Source organism: Dipteris shenzhenensis, chromosome 31, assembly GCF_047967505.1.
Source record: "Dipteris shenzhenensis isolate YYH24624 ecotype China chromosome 31, Dip_SZ_1.0, whole genome shotgun sequence".
In the NCBI taxonomy this organism is placed as follows: domain Eukaryota; kingdom Viridiplantae; phylum Streptophyta; class Polypodiopsida; order Gleicheniales; family Dipteridaceae; genus Dipteris; species Dipteris shenzhenensis.
The window spans coordinates 40,366,381-40,388,974 of NC_141626.1; the positions used below are offsets into that span (position 1 = coordinate 40,366,381).

Consider the following 22,594-nt stretch of genomic DNA (forward strand, 5'->3'; position numbering starts at 1 on the left):
TGTGTATCAGCACAATGGTGGTGATACTCCAGCAATGGGGAAGCCATCGCATGCTGCATGGTTGAACATTTGCACCAAGATCAGAGCCAAAACCTCATGTCGATGTGGAACGTGGTTTAGTCCGTAGACCCTCATGGTCCTATGCTTTTGGTTGTGGAGCCGATGCAGTGCCACTCGCACATTCTTGCGCAGTGAATAGGATGGATGAGGCGGGCCTAGGCAAAGAAGACATATCAAGTGGTGCCTAGGTCAAGGCATTGTAGAGAGAGGTCGCATACGTGTGGCACAATGTCTCGATTTGTGATGGGGATGGGTGGCTTCCCCTCAAAGAAAAGAGCCCATGCAATAGTGCGACCCCTCCTCAAAAAGATATGATCACCTCAAACATCCTATGTGCAAGAAAAGCATATCTCTTAATGTGTGTCAAAACATCGTGATATGTGCTACACCTCAAGCGTCATAAGGTGTCCCAAAGCCTGCTCACGTGTGAGGTGGAATCTCATCTCTCAGCACTCATTATCAAACCATGGATTTTGGGGCATCTTCCCAACTAGGGGACGTGGTATAGATTGAGTCGTGGAAAAAGATCTAGTGAGCCACCGATACCAGAGTGTCTGAGACATGGATAAGGTTTGCATCATCCCCAAAAGTTGGTCGATAGCTCACGAGACAAATTGGCTCATATAGTCCGCATCAAGGGCAAGGTTAAAGTATATCTGAGCACAGTTGGAGGCCGGCGGTTCTCATCCTGTGGCTAGCATGGTGTTTGATATGCGTAATGCCAAATAGAAGTGATCAGCGCTAAGTGGGGGAGGAGGGACACTGAGATGATGTACGTGTCATGTAAAGGCTAGGGAGCCCATCAAGTAACCCACAGTACTCGTACTCCATCCATGCGAAAAGCAGGTGAGCCCTCCGAATAGCGGCCATCTGTGAAGGCCATTATATATGATCAAGTCCCATCTCTAGTGATCATAATCCCATCTCTAGTAAGTGTTGTCCATATCGTGTGACCTGTGCTGCATTCTCTTAGTGCCTTGTCCCAAGCTCTATTGGATCTATCTCTGATACTCTCATGGAGTTAGCTTCAATACCACACAACCCAACCTGTCTACTCCCTGTATGCGCATTGAAGTTACTTAGGAGGAGAATCTTCCCCTGCCTAGAGAATTCCATGATGTCACCATATATCATCTCGTATGGGTTGTGACCCTCTGTGGCCATACTGCTCCTTCTGCATCACTGATATAAGCAATCTAACTCCCAAGTGTATCCTGTCACTAAGGGCAGCCCCTCTCTCATGTGTCTCAATGTAGAAAATCATGTCTCTAAGAACCCCCTGGGTCAGGACTCAAATCACAAGGAACCGTTACAATTCCACACTACCATGCTCAACCTATTTTGTACTCTCATCTCAAGGGTTGGACACCATCACGTGTTGTCCACCTCCCTTTCTTTCCTATCTGCTCTCTCTTGGATGATCACTTTCCCATCTTTGTATGCAGCCCATTTCCATGCATGTCAAACTACCATCACACATACCATTCCCTCCCTCCGGTCCTCTTGCTATAGGAGTGTGAGGTCATTATCCAAGTATATCTTAGCTCCTTTCTATTCCTATCCATTGAAGTCCAAAGTTTCATCACCAGTGGCCTTGCCAGTGTCTTAGCCTTGCCCACTCTCCAAGTTGTCTCACATGTGAGGTTTATACCCATCTTTGTGAACAAAGCCTTGGCATCCGCCATTGCAGTATCTCCCACTATAAGGCCTCTAACCAAGACATTTAAAGCCTTTTCGCTCCTCCTTTTATCCTCTTCTAAGGAATCAGATATTAACTCCTTCTTGGGCGCTACTGTACCTTTTTTAACCACATCTGTCCATTCGATCATTTGCTTCCCCTTTGGTGATTTTCTGTGTAAAGTCAGCATGCTTACCTTGCACGGTGGCCTGCAAATCTGTCAAATGTTTTCTAAGGTTTTTGTTCTCACATTTCAGCTCTTCCATTGCCTTGCATGCACCTTCAGGTGCTGCTTGCGTATCTCTGAGTTGTTGTAGTTCGGTCTCCATGGCTTGCATCTTATCTTTAAGGCTATCTTTTTTTATTCCCACGTTGCTCTCTCTTCTCCCATTCATCCCTCTTGCTTTTCTCCTTCCACCATTCATTTTGTGTCCGTCCACCTTGTTTCTATATCTCAGCCAATACTTTGTCTACGTGTGCTTTCTCATTGAGCAGTGCCACATTAGTGACTTCCAAGCTATCAACCTTCTCAACCAGCACTACACAAATCTTATGGAGGTGGGTGAAGATATCGGAAATACCTTTGGGAGGTTCCCCTGTTGTGTAAGTGGCCATAGCAGCTTCAAAAGCTTGCTTCCCCCACGTGTGTTCTACACATCCTCCTGTTCTATTTCCCACAGTTTGACTATTTTGATTGTTCTCGCTTAGCATACCATACTTGCAAGCTGTTTTGTTTATTTGTACCTTTGCAGCTTGGGATGGTCCACAGCAGCCAATGATCCTTCCTTTCCTTCTTTGGAAAGGCAATTGATGGCGCGCAGTCTACTGGTTTACGAGCAGGTCGTTGGAGGCAGCTGTGGCAGTTTCTTGGTTCTACAAGTGTCTTCTTGGTATCTTCTTAGGCCTGGAGTAGGCGGGGGACAGTCCGTGACAACTTCAAGGCCTCTTGCAGGCCCATGAGGCTGCTTCATCGGAAAAACTGCGCTCACGACAGCCAAGTGGTCCAGATGCAAGCGCGCGACTCCCGAGTCGACTTTGAGCAGATCGCAACAACTATGGGGGGCGAAGGCCCTCCATGCAAGTCCGTGAGACCTAGGAAAAGTGAAGAGGGCCCCATGGGGAGTCAAGATACAGTCTCTTAGCCCCAAGTGGGCTTTGCAAAAGAGTGAAAATTCCATATACAATGAGCTGACTGGGTAGAACGTCAAAGCGAGCATCTACAGCCAGACAGGTGCAATATAAACAAAGATGTAGATAAAGATAGATAGAGATAGAACGAGGAAAATAGAGAGAGAGAGAGAGAGAGAGAGAGATAGAAGAGAGAGACCACTAGCAGTGTCCTAGCACTAGTTTCATCCCTCAACGATGCCAGCCTTCACCAGAGCCATTGTCCAGCAATATTATTTTTGATACCCTCCATCTCCCAATGGCCTAGCCCTCAGAAAGAAAGAAAGAAAGTTGTATTAATGTCTTCGGGAAGCATCACGGGCCTATGAGCCAAAGTATAGTCAGCAGAATAACTCATACAAGCCACCATAGCCTGGAGCGAAGGGTTCACTAAGGTCCTTGCTAATTGCTAAGCTAAGCTAATGATCTCAAAAACTCAGATAAGGCCCATACTCTGTGTAGATATGTCACTGTCTGGAACATGACATCAATCTATAGCGGTGTCATAGTGAACTCAGCATGTATGATCTCGTGAGGGACTGACGGCCTCCTCCTAAACATCTTGGACCCCATGATAACCTGTAGCCTCTCAAATCTTCGCCACTCAGCTTTCGGCAAGTCACATCCCCAAAAGGGTGTTGCATACATGACCGTCGATCTCACTAGTGTATCAAAGAGCCCCCCCTTTGTTGGGGGATCTTAAAAGTGTTGCCTGGAAGCACCGTCTCCGTAGCTACGCTAGAGCCCCCTGCCCTCATGTGAGTCGTGCTTGAGCTACATTTGTCATCGTGAAGATAGGCCCCACAAAAACTGCTCCAAGATAGGTATATGACTGTATTATCTCCATTGGCTCCTCTCGGTATGTCACATGTGAAACTATGCCGCTGAAGTATCATAACCTTGGTTTTGCCAAGGTTGGCCGTCAAGTCTCTCTTCCCGCAAAACACATCAAGAGCCTCAAGACGTCGCTCTAGACCTGCCGCAGAGAAGGAAATGAGAACTACGTATCCGCGTAAAGTAATAAATGTATCATCAAATTTGCAAGCAAGGAACCATCTCCTCCTAAGCAGTCAATGATTCCTCCTCCTCTTCTCGACAGAGGACCCGACACATAGATGGATAGATGACCGACACCTCCTCTGTACTGATCTTCCATGGCCCATTGTAGACTGATATGCTTTGCTATGTGCATCCTTCCACAAAGACATCATAGCTCGATACATGTTCTCTCTCCTTTTCCTTTTCAATGGTCTCAAAAATCAGTCTTGGGTGTGGAAGCCCGTCTTAGTGGCTCCATCCAGTTTTCTTCTATCTCATAAAACCTTCAGTCTTTCACAGACTCTAATAAACTCGCTTGCTTGCTTTCTCCCTATCTGATGTTCAGGCCCCTACTGCTCCTCCTGGATCTGCTGGAGGGCAGTCGGCTGTTGTGGACTGAAGTCTAGGACTGTTGGGCTTGCTCTTGCTGCCTAGACTCATCCTGAAACGGCAGGAAAGTCCCCCCTCAAATAGGATTTAGGGATGAGTCAGCCGACTAAGCCTGTGGCATGCAGATTTGCCACAGACTAACCTGACCTAAGCTTACCCTGCCACGTGGCATTGCCGATCGCAGATGCTGATGTCAGGTTTCCTGATTATGACATCAGCCATTGCACCCTGTCCTCCACCTGTTGCACCTGCTGATGTGGATTGGGCACGCCATATGAACCTATTTTGCTGCTGAGGCCTTGATGTCTAATGTTGTGGCTGCCACCTAGGCAGCCATGCCATGATAGTACCCAACCACCCTGTTATGGATGATCATTATCAAAGTGATATCCAAGATATGTGTATCTTGACCAACTTCTACTTTTCGTACTATCCTAACTGTTTGATTTCCCAAAGTCATCAGCAAGTATTGCTGCTACACAACAGTGGTTTACAAGACAATTTGTCGCTGTTAAAGGAGCTTCCCCATGGCCAAGGGAATATGGGAGTGTATAGTCACTAGGGGTTCTCACAATAAATAGCCAAGGCACCCCTGACCGTCTGAAGACTTGTAGCTGAGCCCTCCACATACAAGGCCGTGTCATGAACGAACTCTGAATCCAGAAGCTTCTCCTCCTAACGAAGCGAGCCCATGGCCTAGAAGCGTAGAAAATAGCTCAACGCCTCGCCTACAAAGAGGAAGGGCAATGGGGCAAGGGGGCATTCCTGTCGAGCTGAGTGTAACAAAAAGAAGTAATCAACCGTGTGGCCTCCAATGGTCACCTGGCTGGAGCTCCCTGCATAAAGAGCTGCGACCCCTCTAATCCACCTCTGTGAAACCAACCTCTGCATGTTGCCCTCCAAGAAGGACCACTCCACCCTGTCATATGCCTATTTGAAATCCAAGAGAAGGATAGTGAGAGGCTTTGCCTCCTCGCTAATACGGTCTCTGAGCCACTGGCAGCCAAGATCCTACTCTCTGAGTCTCTCTATGGGTCCTAGGAGCTAGGTCTTGTCTCAAGATGCACCCGTGCTCCTGCAAGACAAGTCTCCATCTAAGGGCCTGAGATTGTAGCTCCTCGCTGCTCCTAAGGATCGCATCTGCAACCCAAGATGCCCATCCCTCCCTAGGCTCCTGCTTTGTCTGCTGCTAAATCGAAGCTACTTCTTACTGAACCTCCTCCTCCTATAGTAATGAATCTGGAATGCAAATGCCTTTCTGGGGTAGCCCAGGACGAGGCTGCTCTAGGTGGGGCACTATCAAGAAGTGATCAAACATCCTGGTGCATGCTAGGTTGAATGTGAAGCCCCTCCTCAACACAAAATCTCTCAATGAGCTCTAACAAGCCATCATGTCTCCTCTATCCGAAGAAAATGTGGAGGCTACTGGCGGGCTTGGTGAACTCTATCTCTCGCCACGGATGTGTACCACTGATTGTGAAAATGAACTGCTCCTAAGTACTCCTCTCTGTTGCATGCATCTCAGAGGCCCAGAGGTGTGGTCCCCTGCAGTAGGCCAGAGTGGGGGGGTTTGCATTTTGGCTTCTAAGGCACTGGCCCTGTAATGAAGGTGGGAAAAAGAAGGATTTTAAGGGGGAAATAGATGGGAGAATAGTAGGGGAAATGTGGGAACTGTGGGGGACTATATAAGTCAACCCAAAAGGATTGTAAGGGACTTTTTGATGTGACATCTAATCCTATCTACTCTCCCTCCTGCTACCTGCTGCCTACGCTCACACTCTCTCTCTCTCCCTCTCTCTATTCCCTCATTCTTCTCTCTCTTCCTCTCTCCTTCCCCTTCTTCTCCCTTCCTTCTGCTATTCTCTCCCCATCTCCAAATCTGCCCCTTCCCCCTTCACTACATTGGTATCAGAGCACCGCTCTCTGGCACCTTGCTTCCGTTGGCTTCCCCAAGATGGCTCTTTTCGTATGTGCATTGATTACAGAGAATTGAATAAGACCACCATGAAGAACAGGTTTCCTATTCCCAAGATTGATGACCTGCTGGATGAACTCAAGGGTGCTCAGTATTTCACGAAGATTGATTTGAGGTCAGGTTACCATCAGATCAGGATGAAAGAGGGTGATGAGCATAAGACTGCCTTTCGTACAAAAAGAGGATTATATGAGTTCAAGGTGATGCCTTTTGGTTTGACTAATGCACCAGCCACCTTCCAGGCACTCATGAACAAGATCTTACACCACCTTCTTTTCAAATGTGTGCTGGTATTTTTCGATGACATTCTCATTTATAGTGAGGATGCACAGGAACACATTGACCATGTCCGACAAGTGCTAGAAATCTTGAGAATGCATCATCTTTATGCCAAGGCCAGCAAGTGCACATTTATGGCAGAGGAGGTTGAATATCTTGGTCATGTTGTAAGCAGGCACGGAATCAGGGTAGACCCAGCTAAGGTGAAATGCATTAAGGAGTGGCCGCAGCCACAAAATACCACGCAGCTCAGAGGTTTCTTGGGTCTTGCTTCTTTTTACAGGAGATTCATTAGGCACTTCGCCAAAAGGGCTGCCCCTCTCACTGATTTGCTGAAAAAGGATGCCTTCCAATGGTCAGAAGCAGCACAACTCAGCTTTGATAACCTCAAGGATGCCCTTAGCAATGCACCTATATTGATGTGCCCTGATTTCTCACGGTCTTTCATTATTGAGACGGATGCCAGTGGCAAAGGTTTAGGGGCTGTCCTAAAACAAGAGCATGGTGCGATGCTTTTGAGAGCAGGAAGTTTAATGCCAGAGAAATGAATTATCATGTTTATGATCAAGAGATGCTGGCAGTCTTGCATGCTTTTGCAGAATGGCACATGAAGCAGAAGAGATGGCTGGCTGCAGTTCAGTCCTATGATTTTGACATTGAATATAGAAAGGGGAAAGAGAATGTGGTTGCTGATGCCTTGTCCAGGATGTGGTCATGCAAACTGTCTGCCATTTCCACGCTTCATCAGGAGTGGATACTTGGGATTCAGGAGGAAAACATGCAAAATTCTGATGCAGCTCCTATTTTTGTGGAGTTGCAGAGTCTGTCCAGCCAAGGACATGTTCGATTTCAGCTCCGCAACGGACTGTTTAGGTGTAGGGACAGAATTTATCTTGTGCCAGACTCCAAGTACAGGTTGATGGTATTATAGGAAATGCACTCATCCCCTATGTCAGGGCATACGGGTATCACAAAAACATATGAAAAAGTCAAGGAGAGCTTTATTTGGGATGGTTTGTGGCGAGATGTGGTTAAGTTTGTCAGTGAATGTTTGCCCTGCCAACAAAATAAAGTGGACAGCCGGTTACCCGCAGGCCTTCTGCAACCGCTACCCATTCCTGAAGGCAAATGGACTCACATTGCCATGGACTTCATTACAGGCTTGCCTTCTACAGATAAGGGTTGGGATAGTATATTTGTGGTGGTTGACACGATGACTAAGCAGGCCCATTTCATACCGACTAGGACTCGGTACTCCGCTTCACAGGTTGCCTGGCAATTCATTGAGTATGTGTTCAAGCACCATGGTTTTCCTCAGGAGATTGTCAGTGACAGGGATGCTAAATTTATGGGTCACTTTTGGCAGGAGTTATTCACTGCAGTTGGTACTTCCCTTGCGCCTAGTACTGCTTATCATCCACAGACGGATGGACAATCAGAGAGGGTGAACAAGTGGTTGGAGGAGTATCTAAGGCATTACTGTCATGACACGCAAAAGTCTTGGGACAAATGGTTAGCATTGGCTGAATTTTGCTACAACAGCACCAAACACCTCTCTATTGGCATGAGTCCATTCGAGGCTATGTATGGATGCAAAGTGGGAATGCCTTCCAGGGTTGCAGACTTGGCTGTGAAAAATCAGCAAGCAAGGAATGATTTGGAGAGTATGAATGCCCTTCTGCAGTTGGCTAAGAGGAATATGCAGGATGCCCAAGCCAAGCAGAAGAAGTATGCGGATGAACAAAGGAGGTACTTATCTTTTGAAGAAGGGGATTATGTGCATTTACGTCTCCATAAGAATCGATATTCCTCGCTGAAAGGTAATACCAACACAAAGCTTGCCCACAGGTATTATGGCCCCTACAAAATCATCCGCAAAGTTGGGCAGGTAGCATATCAGTTGGAACTACCCAGTACCTCCAAGATTCATAATGTTTTCCATGTATCCTTGCTGAAACCACATGTCGGACAGCATGTCCAAGTTCTTCCTGAGCTGCCTCCTATGGATGAAGAGGGCCACATAATCTATGTGCCGGAGCAAATCAAGGGCTTCAGAGATCATGTACTCAGGAACAAAGCCTACACAGAATACCTCATCAAATGGAAAGGTTTAACGGAAGATGAGAATTCTTGGCAACCTGAGAGCATTGTGCAGGACTACCCCTATCTCCTACAGAGCTGATCAGTTTCTGTTGTATCCTTCTCATCCAGGGCAACCTCTTGGAAATTTTGAGGGCAAAATTCTTTGGGAAGGGATGGCTGTAATGAAGGTGGGAAAAAGAAGGATTTTAAGGGGGGGAAATAGATGGGAGAATAGTAGGGGAAATGTGAGAACTGTGGGGGACTATATAAGTCAACCCAAAAGGATTGTAAGGGACTTTTTGATGTGACATCTAATCCTATCTACTCTCCCTCCTGCTACTTGCTGCCTACGCTCACACTCTCTCTCTCTCCCTGTCTCTATTCCCTCATTCTTCTCTCTCTTCCTCTCTCCTTCCCCTTCTTCTCCCTTCCTTCTGCTATTCTCTCCCCATCTCCAAATCTGCCCCTTCCCCCTTCACTACAGGCCCCAAAGGGCTTTGCCTACGGGAGGCTTATTCCAAGATGGGCAGTTTGGTTGGGTGTGCATCCGGGAGAGTCCAGGATCAAGATCCTAAACGTGTACGCACCCGCGTATAGACAACACCGCACAGCTTTTTGGAGGAGACTGACAATTGCCTCCTAGACGTCAACTCTTGGCTTGTTGGAGGCCACTTTCTCCAGGAGGAGATGGTGGCATCATCCAATATTTGCAGCCAAAAGCATGTACTCCTGTGTTAAAAAGAAAGTCAACTGTCTATCCTACCACTGCTCTCTAAAGCTCCTGTCGAAGAATCAGGTATTGTGGTTGACTATGTGCACGATCGTGGAGCCCATGCACGTTCCAACTCACTATGGTCCAACTCATGGGGAGGAGGTGTGGGCAAGCAGGGCTCACTTATGAAAAGGAGCTGTTAGGCAATGGAGTCAAGATGAGTCAGTTTTGTGTGTTCTAGTGTGAGTTCTAGTCTAGTGTGTCATATGGATGCCACGAGTCACATTGGGAGCTATCCCATATGCATTGGTGTTCATATGTGTGTGTGTACTCTATATAAGAGTTATCACTTGTCACATCAATCAAGTATCAAGCCTACAAGCTCTTTGTTCTACATGTGAGTACTTCCATTTTGTTCATTGCTCTTGCTATTTCATTTCCATTTCATTATGTCTCTCTTTGAGTATCATTATCTCTCTCCCTAGTCTACCCTCTCTCTCTCTCTCCCTCTCCACCATGCACCTTCATGTGGTGTCAGAGTCTCCTTTCCTACCTTTCCCTTCTCTATGCTTAATCTAGAGGATGAGGGAAGCCCGCAAATGGAAGCCATCCTCTCCTCCATGATAGAGCTCCCTTCCACTCCTTTCTCCCAATCTTTTTCTCTTCTGCCCCTTAGCCTCTCCATGAGCTGCTCTTCTTCAAAAAATTCAAGCTTGGAGCTGCTGCCATTGGTGAATCTGCTGGTCTTGGAGCTCTTCATCACGAAAACCCCTTTTTCAACAAGTTCGAGGCCTATCTGAGAAAAGCAGTCAAAACTGTGTTTTTTAATCCTAAAAGTCGAGTTTTGAAATTTCAGGTTGGATACTCAGTAATTTTTGGGACTTTTGTAATCAAAGGGCTCTTGAGTGTTGCTAGGACACTTTCATGCAACAAATTTTGAAAAGCCCTAAATTTTTAAAAACCCTAATTTTTTATAGAAATCCTGATTTTCAGAATTTAGGGCTTTTCTGACTTTTACAGTCTTTTGGCATAATTGAAGCCTCTGACATGTAAATGTTTTACGGATTTTCCAAAATTGATGTAATTTCATTACTATTTGGTATCTTCATTTGGGCATAACTGCTCAAATTTGAGGCTCTACTCCGATCTTGGTGACTCACATCGCGACATTTTGAGAGTCAATGTGATAGCTCCTTGTAGTTGCTCCCACGGCCGACATCGACATATCATTCGAGACATTCTCGCCATATTCTTCACCGACATACTTCTTCGAATCGAGATGTGCAGTCTTATGTGCAGCAGCTACTTGGGGCCATTTACAGGTTCTCTGTCCTTGCTATGCATAAAATGAATTATATATATTTTTATTTTTTATGATTGGGGTCAATAAAGGTTCTCTACCTTGAGTAGTCCCTCTAAAATGAATGTTTGAGGTGTCAATAAAGGTTCTCAGCCGTGGATAGTCCTCCTAAAATGATGTATTGATTTTACATTTGTCATGTGTGGCTCCATGTCTCTCATTAGTCCCTGGAGCCAAGAGGGGGATGTACTATGGGAGCCATGAATTGGCTTTGATAGGTCTGTTTATCAAGCCTGGCATCTGAGTTCCAAGATGTTGGTGCATTGGTCTTCTAGACCTCTGAGTTGGTCATGCATCCATGCATGATGAGCCTCTGAGCACTAGGTGAGCCTCTGAGTCTATACCATGCTCACTAGCCTCTGAGCCATGCTCACTTGCCTCTGAATTAGCATGGGAGCCATGTCTAGTTCTAGACCATCATTGCACAGTTCGATGACCGTCATTGTCATGTTCTTGGTTCCATTCTAGTAGTCACGCACCTTTCCTCCATGGGGGAGTGTTAGAAAATGGAGTCAAGATGAGTCAATTTGACGTGTTCTAGTGTGAGTTCCAATCTAGTGTGTCCTATGGATGCCACGTGTCACATTGGGAGTTATCCCATATGCATTGGTGTTCATATGTGTGTGTGTGCTCTATATAAGAGCTATACTTGTCACGTGACTCGTTTTGTAGGGGTTTATCCCATGTCCTGGGAGGTCTCTCAGATGTGGAGCATCTCATTGCAACAACTTCGGGAATTGGACTCTCAAACGTTTGGCCAGCCTTATTGTGTACCGTTTCCCCCTCAATATACCCTCATACAATCCATTTGCAATACTAGAATACATATGCAACAGTTCAAGTCTTGGTTCTCCTCTTCCTTCTTTTCCACTTACAAGTATTGACTCAAGACTGGCATGGACCTAAATGCTCTTTGTATTCACAATTAAAGCAGATTTATTAAAACTTGAAATGATGGCATACCTATCTTTGTATGGTTCATAAGGTGAATATATAGCCCTCATAACGCTGACTAAATCCTCTAGTTCAACAGAATGAAAGAGATGCTGGACATTTCGAGCAAATGTGCCAGTCATGTTATGAAGTGTGATTAGAAGACCCAACTGGGCACCCTTGACCTTTTCACCTCTTCTACTATCACCTGAGAGCCCAACATCTGTGGAACATGAAACACATCAAGCATGAGGTTGGTTCTCATGATGTAAGAAACCTTTAGAAGCCCACATGATCATGATGCATCTTCAAGCTCATCAAGAACTAGTAATTGAGACACCTGGAAATCACAAATCCACATAGGATTACCTAACCCCACAGACCCTGCACGAGAAGCAATATCAAGAGAAGAAGACTCAATGCGCATGGCAAACGTTGTGGAAATTGAAGACATGGTCTCCACCAGCAACTTAGGCACCAATGACTTGTACTCTTCAGGGAAAGCAAGTGAGCACCTGAGATCAAAGATTAAAGCCAAAAATGATCACTAGTTTGACTAGCAAAAATTTGTCATTAGTAGGAAATTACTCTAGCAGAGGTATGATATTGTTTTATACACGATGACAGTATCTCAGTGTTCAAAAACTTTCAAGTGGAAAGTACCACACGAGGCTCTTTGCAAAAAGAACATTGAGAGTCCATTAAATGAATGGTTTATAGCAAGAATCGAGACGAACACAAGAAACGCTTGGATCTCATTTTCTCTCTCTTACACAAGAACCAACTGGAAGCATGAGTACGAGAAAGATGCACTCCATGTACACATACAACACAATAGAAACTATTAATAATACCACTATGCACTCAAAAACTTTTAGCTGCTTAAAAACCTCAAAACTTGCTTAGACAACGTTGAGAAGTTCTAGACATACTGTTGTGACCTTTAAAAGGGTCCTCTCTACAGCTGATATCTACAGCCTGCCTGTACTGAAACGTGGACTTTACCAGGGAAAGGATAGGAATAAATCAGCTCGTGATTTTACAAAAGTGGACGTTTATTAGCAATATTTCTTGATGTAGCATAATTGTAACAGTAAGATCTCACCCTCCATCAAAAAAAATGTATTTAAAATTGAGGTCAAAGCTTATCTCTGTATATGACTTACCATTTCCATTCCTGCTCTAAAGAAAGAAGGACTTCATCGTAAAATTGAGGTAGCCAGTCAGCAAAGGAGGTTGGAGAGCCATTGCTTGTAAGAGTCAAAGTAGCAGCCCGTCTCTCCCCCTGTATGTCCTTTGCAGAAGGCTTGCCTAAGGCAAGGTGTCCTTTCCCTGAATCATACTCTTCCCAAACTCGGCGCAGAGGTTTAAGTCGTACACGTGTATACTGTTGTTCTAAGGACTTGTAGTGGCCTATGGTTACAAGAATGTCTCGCAAGTTTTCAGTAGCCTCAACCTGTAGAACTGCAAAATTAGAATAAAAGTTGACCTAAAAAAGCCTAATAAATTCACTCTTACAGAGAAACTATAATTGCAGAATAAGAATCCAAACATGTTTACAATTTCAATAACAGGGCATCCCACCCTTGCCCATACACATTACAGAAAAACGAAATTAAAAGTCACTCCTGGCAGTAACAATTGGCAATGGCATCAGCATGCAATTGTTTTAAAACATCTGTTGTTGTTTGTCATCAATGTGTGTGGGTGTGTGAGCAAAGCGGGAAGGGCAGACAGAGGAAACAAGGAAGGAAGGGGGCCTAGGGTGGGTGCGTGGGTAATCTCATAGCATATTGAAATGTAGAAACTTATGTAGCATAAAATTCCATCATTGGAAGACAAGGCATGCATTTACAAGATGTAGTTGCACAGTATAATTTGTGGCATCTCTTCATATTTAATTTTAGGTCCACACATTATCACATCACATTAAAGTAGTGTCTAGCACTTTTACATGCCACTGATCCAAGCTCTCTCACATCATGTGCATGACTGACCCATCGAATGAGATTAAGATACAGATCAATGATTTATACAATGCTTCTAGAAACAAGGAAGAACCTCAAGGCAGAAACCAAGCATTAACCTTCCGTTGTGATAGCGCATCAGAAAGCCGTGGCTGCACCATCCCTTCAAGACGATCTTCTAAGACTTCCAACTGCCTCTTTACATTTGCGAATTCTGGAACCTGCAACAAATAATAGTCCCTAACTTTCAAACATCTTAAAATGACTATGCATCTTTCTATGTTTATCACTTAGCCTAATTCTCAAGACAAGTTGCCTGCATAATTGAGCTGGCTTCTGATTGTAATAAGAGGAAGCTTACTTCTCCTATGACAGCCAAACATCGCCGCATATTTGCAAGTGTCTCTGCAGCCCGTTGCAAATCTCCACTCGCAAAAACATCCTCTACACTTGCACTGAGCTGAGCCAAGCCAGCAGCATCCTGTTTGTCAACAAGAACAAATGTTAAAGGCTGATTTAAAGGAAGATTCTTTTATTTAACAACTATGAAAATACCGAACATCATAAGTCTTGGACAAATAAAGGTACATGCTATGTGAAAGACAAACTAAAAGTGCAGGTATTATCCTAATGATGTCATCCACAAGCTTAGAAATTATTAATTTTATAACATATTGAAGAAATCGTGAAGAGACGGTTAAGAGATGCACATACTCTAAGCTGCTATGTACACCCTATTAGAAAATGCAATGAAAACACACTTGCTCCCCACACCCTCCTTTAGACCACCCTACCCATTAACCTATTGTAGGTGTTAGTATTTACAACTTGAGATTGTAATACTAACACTTTCCCTTAGCTGAAGGTCTCAAATCTGATGAATAGAAGCTCTTGAACTTTGTTGTAGCAAACGCCTTGGTGGATATGTCTGCCACATGATACTCAAGAATAAGTGGATAGGTAACATATTCCACTCAATCTTGCAAGAATGATTTAAAAAATTTGTGCTTAGCCTTTCCTGATATTTTGGATTCTTTGCCAATGGCTCATGTTGTCACAACAAATCAATGTAGCTTCCCCTTGGCCAACAAGCCTTGTAAAACAAATTGCTTTGCCAACATAAGCACAAAGAGAAGTATTGTAGCGGGAGATAGACTATCCTCACTCTCTCTCCTGCTCAATACTAACTACAACTGCAAGATTGATGCAATCAATACACAAAGTGATGCTGTGGATGTGAGTGAGAGAATCAGAGCAAGAGCATGTAGTGGACCTCTAAAGAGGAAATAGATACAACTGGGTAATGAATGCCCAAAGGGCTGAATACAACTGTATGAAGGGGCTGAAACCCTCACTGCAAAACTAGAAGACTAGACTACCTAGAGGAGGTGAATCCTCACTAGATCCCTGAAGAGGCTAAGGCTACCCTGCTGGTCTGCTGCGGAGAGGCCTGGCCTAGGCTCTACTGCTCTTAAGGCTTGAAGGCCTGAGGAGTGGATGAAGAACGAGGGCCAAAGGCTGCCCTTTTATCGGCTGTTAGGTCAGCCTGGCCGACTTGGTCGATGCCGATCATTGACCTAGGTCAGCTGGTCAATGCCGACCGTTGATCAGGTTGGTCAAAAAAGTCAACGTTGGCCAAAAAGTCAATGCGTTGACTTTTGGCCAAAAAGTCAACTCTGTTTTTTTGACTTTGCGTTGACTGTCTATTGATTGTTGACTGCGCAAGGCTGCCTACATGGCTTGACGAATGCCAACACAGCTGGCTGGCTGCGCTAGCACCAACTAGCATGGCCACAGGCTTGTGGAGGCCCGTAACATCCCCTTCTGCTCAAAGTCGAACTAGGGTATGAAAGGAGCCTCCCATCGTGCTGACGGAGGTGACTGTCTGTGGTATACCTAGATGATAAATCCTTATCTGAATGCCTGGTTCATGAATCCGGAAGTGATCTCTTAGTTCCTGAAGCCTGATCTGTAGGAACTGAATTCCCGAATCTGGCGCTAACTTCTGGTAAGGATATTGGCTGTGAGTTAATGCTACACGATAATGCTTCATGTGGTTTCCCTCGGTGCATATGGGTGATAGGGACGGCGGAGGAAGATTGGGTTTGAGAGAGGCATCCTAGTCTTGTTGTAAACCCTATTGCCTGCTGTAAAACTGTATCCTGTTGTACGACTGTGTCTTGATGGCGCCAGTCTCGAACCCCTTGAATGACTGATATCAAAGGTCGGGGTGAAACACCCTTACTCCAATAGATGAACTTGGACCCATGGCCTGGTATTTTGACATCCAAGCCTTGGTGCTGAAAATCTGGTCGGACTTCGAACTGGTGATCCCAAGATGACACCCACTGTCCTGGAACCTTGGGACATCTTATTGTTGACCTACTTGGATCCTTAGCCCTTATGCATGAGCTCAAAGTTTTGAGCAAGCTCGTATGCATACTCATAATCCTGTGGCCTGAAACTTCTGACATACCATTGGATGTCTGTATGCAGCCCATAGAGAAATTTGCTTAGCTTCAGACTGTCCTCCAGCTGCAACTGTATAAACACCTGAGTGAACTTGTTGGCATAATGATTCCCGTCTCGGTATCTCCTTGGCATAGCTTGTACAACTAACTCAAGAGCCTATCCAAGTACTAGGTGGCAGGAATTGTGATCGAAGATCTTTCCGTCTAGTTGTAGAAAGGTGTCTCCTCGTCTGATAGTGGTCCTTCTGCCACTAGAACACCAGGTGACCGCCTCACCTATGAGGTGCATGGATGCTAGGATGCACCGCTTGTTGTCCTTCGTAGGCATCACTAAAAGTAGCTTTCAAACATTTTTTGATTTTTTAGCAGCCCGGGGTATCATTCATCAGTGCACAATGCCATACACTCCGTGACAGAATGGGCTTGCAATGCATAAAAATGGAATGGAAACAGATATGGGCTGGTGCATGCTTAAGGGAAAGTCTTTGCCCACTAAATTCTAGTTGGATGCAATTATGTGTGCCAACTATGTGCTCAACTGAGCACCCACTCAGGCATTAAAGACCATGACTCCCTATGAAGCATGGATAGGTCATAAGCCTATCATTTCTCACACGCGGGTGTTTGGGTCTTTCGCGTAAGTGCATGTACCCTCTAAGTTGAGGCATAATCTTGATGATAAGGCTGTCAAATGCATTAAATCAGATATGGGCTGGTGCATGCTTATGGGAAAGTCTTTGCCCAATAAATTCTGGTTGGATGCAATTATGTATGCGAAAGAATGCTGCAGAATTTTTTATTCTCATTCTTTGTGGATGGCATGCTTGTCACTGGACTAGATATGGACAAAATTGCAGATTTCAAAGCTGATTTGCAGAAATTATTTGCAATGACAGACATGGGCCGGTTGCACTATTACTTGGGCATCCAATTTGCATATGTTGAGGGGGGTATAATGATGAGTCAGTTCAAGTACATTGGACAGCTCTTAGACCACTTCTAGTTTGAAGATTGCAAACCAATTTCTACACCATGGAGCCTGGCTTTCGTTTCTCCTCTAAGGATGAGAGTGCACCCTTTGATGCCACCCTTTATCAGTAGGTTGTGGGCTGCCTTATCTATTTATGTCATACCCGGCCTGATCTTCAGTATGCTGTCTCCTAGTTCAGCAGGTACATGCACATGCCTAGTACACAGCATTGGCAAGCAGTGACATAGGTCTTCCGTTATTTGAAGGCCACACAAAATTTTGGACTGTTCTATGCTGATGAGTCTCCACTGGTCTTGCATGCTTTCACAAACAGTGATTGGGTAGGTTGTTATGACACGAGGGTGTCTCACAATGGCAATTGTTTCATGCTTGGATCTTCATACATTTCATGGTTCAGCAAGAAGCAACCTACAGTTGCTACTTCCAATTGTGAAGCTAGATACAAGAGGCCTTCACCAGCTACAGTAGAGTGTATCTGGCTCCGAAAGCTACTCGCACATCTTGACATCAGCCAGTCATCTTCTACTACCATCTACACTACCATAGTGCTTTCGCTATTGCGATAAACTCAGCATTTCATGCGTGCACAAAGCACATTGAGGTTCATTATCACTCTGTTTGAGAGCAACTCTCATCTGGAGACATATAGTTGTCCTATGTTCCCACAGAGGACAACTTAGCAGATATCTTCACAAAGGCTCTACCACGGCCCAAGTTTGAGGCTTTTCAACATGTCTTGCAATGAAGGGGGCAGGGACAGATTTGGTGAAGGGCCAAAGATGACAGAAAAGGGGAAGAGGATAGGGGAGAGGAAGGAGGAGAGAGAGAGATAGGAGGGAAAGGGGGTAGAGGAAGAGAGAGAAAAGGGGTGAGGGGAAGAGAGAGAGAGAGAGAGAGAGAGAGAGAGATTGGGAGAGAGAGTGTAGGCAACTCGTAGGAGGAAGGAGGTGGGAGTAGATAGGATTAGATGTCACATCAAAAGGTCCATTGCACATGAGGGGAGGGTACTTATATAGTACTCCTTATCCCCTTTGACCTCTCTTCTTCCAAACACCCCCAAGTACTAATAATCCTATCCCCCATTAACTTGGCCAGCTTTTGGCCTTCATTACAACCATCCCCGCTCAATATACTTTTTTCCTCAAAATTGCAAGTGATGGTTAAACTCTAAAACTCCTGTTATGCTCCAACATGCAGGACCCCCTGGGTCGAATGGAAAAGTAAGATAGTTCTTGTTCCTTTGGGTTGCGAGTTGTAGTCTGGTGATGGGTGAGCATCTGATTCCACCCTCAGCTACCTTGGTCGCCATCTGGCAAGATATCATCTACACCCGGCGCTCCACCTAGGAGCGTGGGACCCCGGGCTCTAGGGCGATTGTCACGAGGCACGCCCATTTCCGCAAGGCTTGGCCTGCACGAGTTTTTTACATATTCACTACGTGAGGGATTCATTGGTTGTATAGTCCCCCCACCTGGCTGTTAGCCCTTTTACCAGAGATTCCCTAGGCTGTGAGCTGGGTTTCTCTGGAATAGGCTGGTTTTCTTCTTTCAGCCTTTATCCTTTTTTCATACTCAGCACCTTGGGGGCTGCTGTTTTGTATGAAGTTTTTCAAGCATTAATAGAAGGTTCCTTTCTTTGCGAAAAAAAAAAAAAGGTAGTTCTTGTTCCCATAAGCTGTAGTGCCACCGAGGTCATGTAAGCGTTGATCCCACCTAGCATGCTTATCATGAAGAAGCTCCAAAATCACATAGACATTGGCTGTTCCCAAGGTAGTTACTTTACGGACCGCTCTGTGCCTTACTGTCCACTTTTCCCCACGTGGGAAGCATTCATTGTTTTGCCATATACCTTGCAAGGCAGCTTTGATGAGCTGTTGTTGCATTGCATTTTTATCTGTGCTCACCTGCCCAAATGCTAAGAACTGAAAATCATCTTTATTATGGATGCTATTATCATGCTTCAACAGTTCCAATAGTTCTCGTGCTTCCTCAACATTCCAGCGATTAGGATGGTGCAGATTTGACAAGGGAGCATCAATGTCCCATTCGCTCCACAAATGCATGTGCGTATTGGGCATATGGCATCCTTCCACATAAATCTGTCCAGGCTGCATTTGCTGTACAGGTGGTCTAGACTCTATGTAGAGCCTTTTGTTTGATTGAGACTAAGGCCAACTGGCATCTGCTGAAACAAATCTAAGAAATAAATGTTAAAGGGACAGGCTCTCCCAAAAGCATCCACACGAGGCAGTAGTGAAGACTGGCCTCTATCCCCTAGACGTAACTCAAGGTCATCACCACTTGGAAGAGTCAGTCGTGGAAGTCTCTGGCTGAAATCTTGAATGGGCAACTGCTCACTAATAGGCTTCCCTTATATGGAAGGATTTGGCTGGTTGTGTAATAAATACTCTGCATATTGCCCACCATGCACCTTGTGGGCTTGCTGTAAAATCCCCATACATTACTGTACCTTGGTGCTCTATTGACAATGAGGTAGCATTATCATGCCCTACGAGATCACCACCCTCAGCTGACCGCCTTTGTAAATTGTCCTTCATGGTCCTCAGCTTCTGTTGTGGCAAGTTTGCCTCATCATGTGCACACGAATTGGCTTTTGCGAGTGCCAATTCATGGCAGCATTTATCACATGTTGTACCAAGCACGAGGACACCCTTACAAAGTTCTGCCCTCGCATTTACAGCAATCCTATGAGATGCCATTGTTCTCCTAATGGCTGCGAAGTGTAGCAAGCAAAACTCCCAACTATACTCACCTAGTGAGCAGCAGTGAAGGGCATCAGTTATGTTGAAGTTGTAGCCATATTTCCCACTGTCATGCTCCTGAATGTGTGAAGCACAGCTTCAGGAGTACAACTATCTTGCATATTCAGAGGATAGAGCTCCATGGGGCGGTCCCTTCTGATAGCCAGGATCCTCATTCCCCTCCGGAGGATAGCGTGTGGGAGGTAGTAGCCAGTATCACGACGTGGAACATTTGGGTTGCTCGCTGTACTCTAGCGATGGGTGAGCATCCGGTTCCACCCTCGGCTACCTTGGTCGCCACCTGGCAGGATATCATCTACACCATGCACTCCACCTAGGAAAGTGGGACCCCGGGCTCTAGGGCGACTGTCACGAGGCACGCACGTTTTTACAAGGCTTGGCCTGCACGTGTTTTCTACATATTCACTCCGCGAGGGATTCACTGGTCATATAGTCCCCCCACTTGGCTCTTAGCCCCTCTACTAGAGATTCCCTAGGCGGTGAGCAAGGTTTCTCTGGAACTGGTTTTCTTCTTTCAGCCTTTATCGGTTTTTCCAAACTCAGCACCTTCAGGGCTGATGTTTGTATGAAGTTTTTCAAGCATTAATAAAAGGTTCCTTTTCTTTGCCCAAAAAAAAAAAAAAGTCTTGCATATCTTTTTCATGCTGCACAAGCTGCTCCTTGTCACTGTGGGTAAGTTTACTTTGGCATCCCTTGCTATCATCTGTGTGGTTTTCTATATTTTCGTCCTTGACTCTTTTTTTTTTCCCGGGGGGGTCCTAAGGCGGTTAGTACACTAACCTAGGACAACTACAACAGTTAGGACACTGACTTAGTCTAACCTAACCCAACCTTTAACCCTAGTTAGTCTAACATAACCTAATCCCAAAACTAAACCTAACCAGCTAACCTACTAACCTAACCTGACTAACCCAATCAAACTAACCTTAGAACTTAGATTAAGGTTTTGGAGGCGTGGGAAAAAGGACAACGGTGGCGGTGGCATGGGCGGAGCAAGAGGTGATGCGACGATGGCATGGACCGAGCAAGAGGCAGAGAAAGCATGGCGGAGCGTGAAGGGCGACGGGCAATAGCGACGACGACACGATGTGCAACGTACGGGACTAGAAGGATGGGGCGTCAACAACACGCGACGTCATACGCACTAGGGTTCTTCGTTCGTCGTCATGCAGAACGTCGTGTCCATTAGTTTTGGAGACTCTGGTTCGTGGAGAACTGAATGGGAGAGAACCAGAACGATTCACCCGGTTGTCTGCCTGTACACGGCAAGAAGGTAGTTGAAGGAATCAAATTGATAAGCGCTAGTGGCTGCTAGTTGTTGTCGGTTGATGTTAGGCTGAAGCATTTGTTGATACTGGTGGATGCATTCTGCCATTGGCTTGCACTTCCTCTGAGCTTGTGTTGCCCTCTGCATTGCTAGCTGTGGGCGGGGGCATTTGTGAACCATGCCCAAGAAAGGGCTTTGATACCAATGCAATGAAGGGGGTAGGGACAGATTTGGTGACGGGCCAGAGATGGCAGAAAAGGGGAGAGGAAGGAGGAGAGAGAGAGAGACAAGAGGGAAAGGGGGTAGAGGGAGAGGAAGAGAGAGAAAAGGGGTGGGAAGGGAGATAGAGAGAGATTGGGAGAAAGAAATATATAAATAAATTTATTAAAGTCTGCTAAAGACGATGGGTCTATGAGACTGAAGAAAAACCTGATACAATGAGCAAAAGGGTGGAGCTGCTAAGCAAGCATCCTAACCCATGCTAGAGAACTGTGTAGACATAGTCAGTGATATCATAGTACATGTCCACCATAAACCTATGCAGCCATCCTCGCATCATAGATGTAGGCAGCACGTAGGAGGAAGGAGGTGGGAGTAGATAGGATTAGATGTTACATCAAAAGGTCCATCGCACATGAGGGGAGGGTACTTATATAGTACTCCTTATCCCCTTTGACCTCTCTATCTTCCAAACACTCCCAAGTATTAATAATCCTATCCCCCACTAACTTGGCCAGCTTTTGGCCTTCAGTACAAGCCTTACACTTGGCATCATTTGTTACGTGATGTTGATCTCCCTGTACTGTCTCACAGGTTGCTATATCCATCTTGAACGAGTATGTGCACCCATGATATAGTTTCCAGGTATACCTAAGATGTATTTAGGATACTTCAGCCATACCATAGGGGGGGGTTTGTTAGCACTTAGCCCTGGTATGGCCTGTAGGCTAGCCTTAGGACTCAATCAACCCTTAGGTTGCCTTCATTGGTCAAGCATATGGTTGACTTTGGGGCCATATAGGCCACCCCTTTGTACTTTCTCATTATCCATTTGCAAGTACTCACGTTTTCTTCAGCTTGTTGTTTGCTCCCATGCACTCCACTCCCATTCCATTGCTTTCTGTACCCAACATGTACAAGGTGATAGATCACCAAATGGACGTAAGCCTAAAGCTTTACCGAAAGCTTCAAACTTTTCCTTGGGTTGCAATATTCTGATGTGCAACATAGTAGATCAAGCTAATCTCTCTTGCACGCAATCTCTATCAGATCTAGTGATAATGTATCTCAATTTTTGTTGTGTGGAAGTTTTGGTGCCACTATCATAGTTTCTTAACTGTCGATCAGAATAGGAGTAGATGGCTGCAAGCTAAGATGAAAATCTCCACCAATCTCCTAAGCCACACACATTCTACAGTAGTTGTGAAAGCTGCCTTGTACTC

At 45.3% G+C, this 22,594-nt stretch overlaps 1 protein-coding gene across 1 annotated transcript in view; it reads right to left on the reverse strand.

Moving 5' to 3' along the window:
* The window catches only part of EYE (conserved oligomeric Golgi complex component-related / COG complex component-like protein), a 98,863-nt gene that overhangs the window by 51,075 nt on the left and 25,194 nt on the right, over window positions 1–22,594 (reverse strand). Inside the window, exons 3-7 of the mRNA XM_087369948.1 lie at window positions 14,003–14,122; window positions 13,761–13,862; window positions 12,841–13,130; window positions 12,044–12,189; window positions 11,705–11,897 (exon numbers count right to left, since the gene is read on the reverse strand). Coding sequence (XP_087226074.1) covers window positions 11,705–11,897; window positions 12,044–12,189; window positions 12,841–13,130; window positions 13,761–13,862; window positions 14,003–14,122 — 851 coding nt within the window. The remainder of the gene's footprint in view (window positions 1–11,704; window positions 11,898–12,043; window positions 12,190–12,840; window positions 13,131–13,760; window positions 13,863–14,002; window positions 14,123–22,594) is intronic.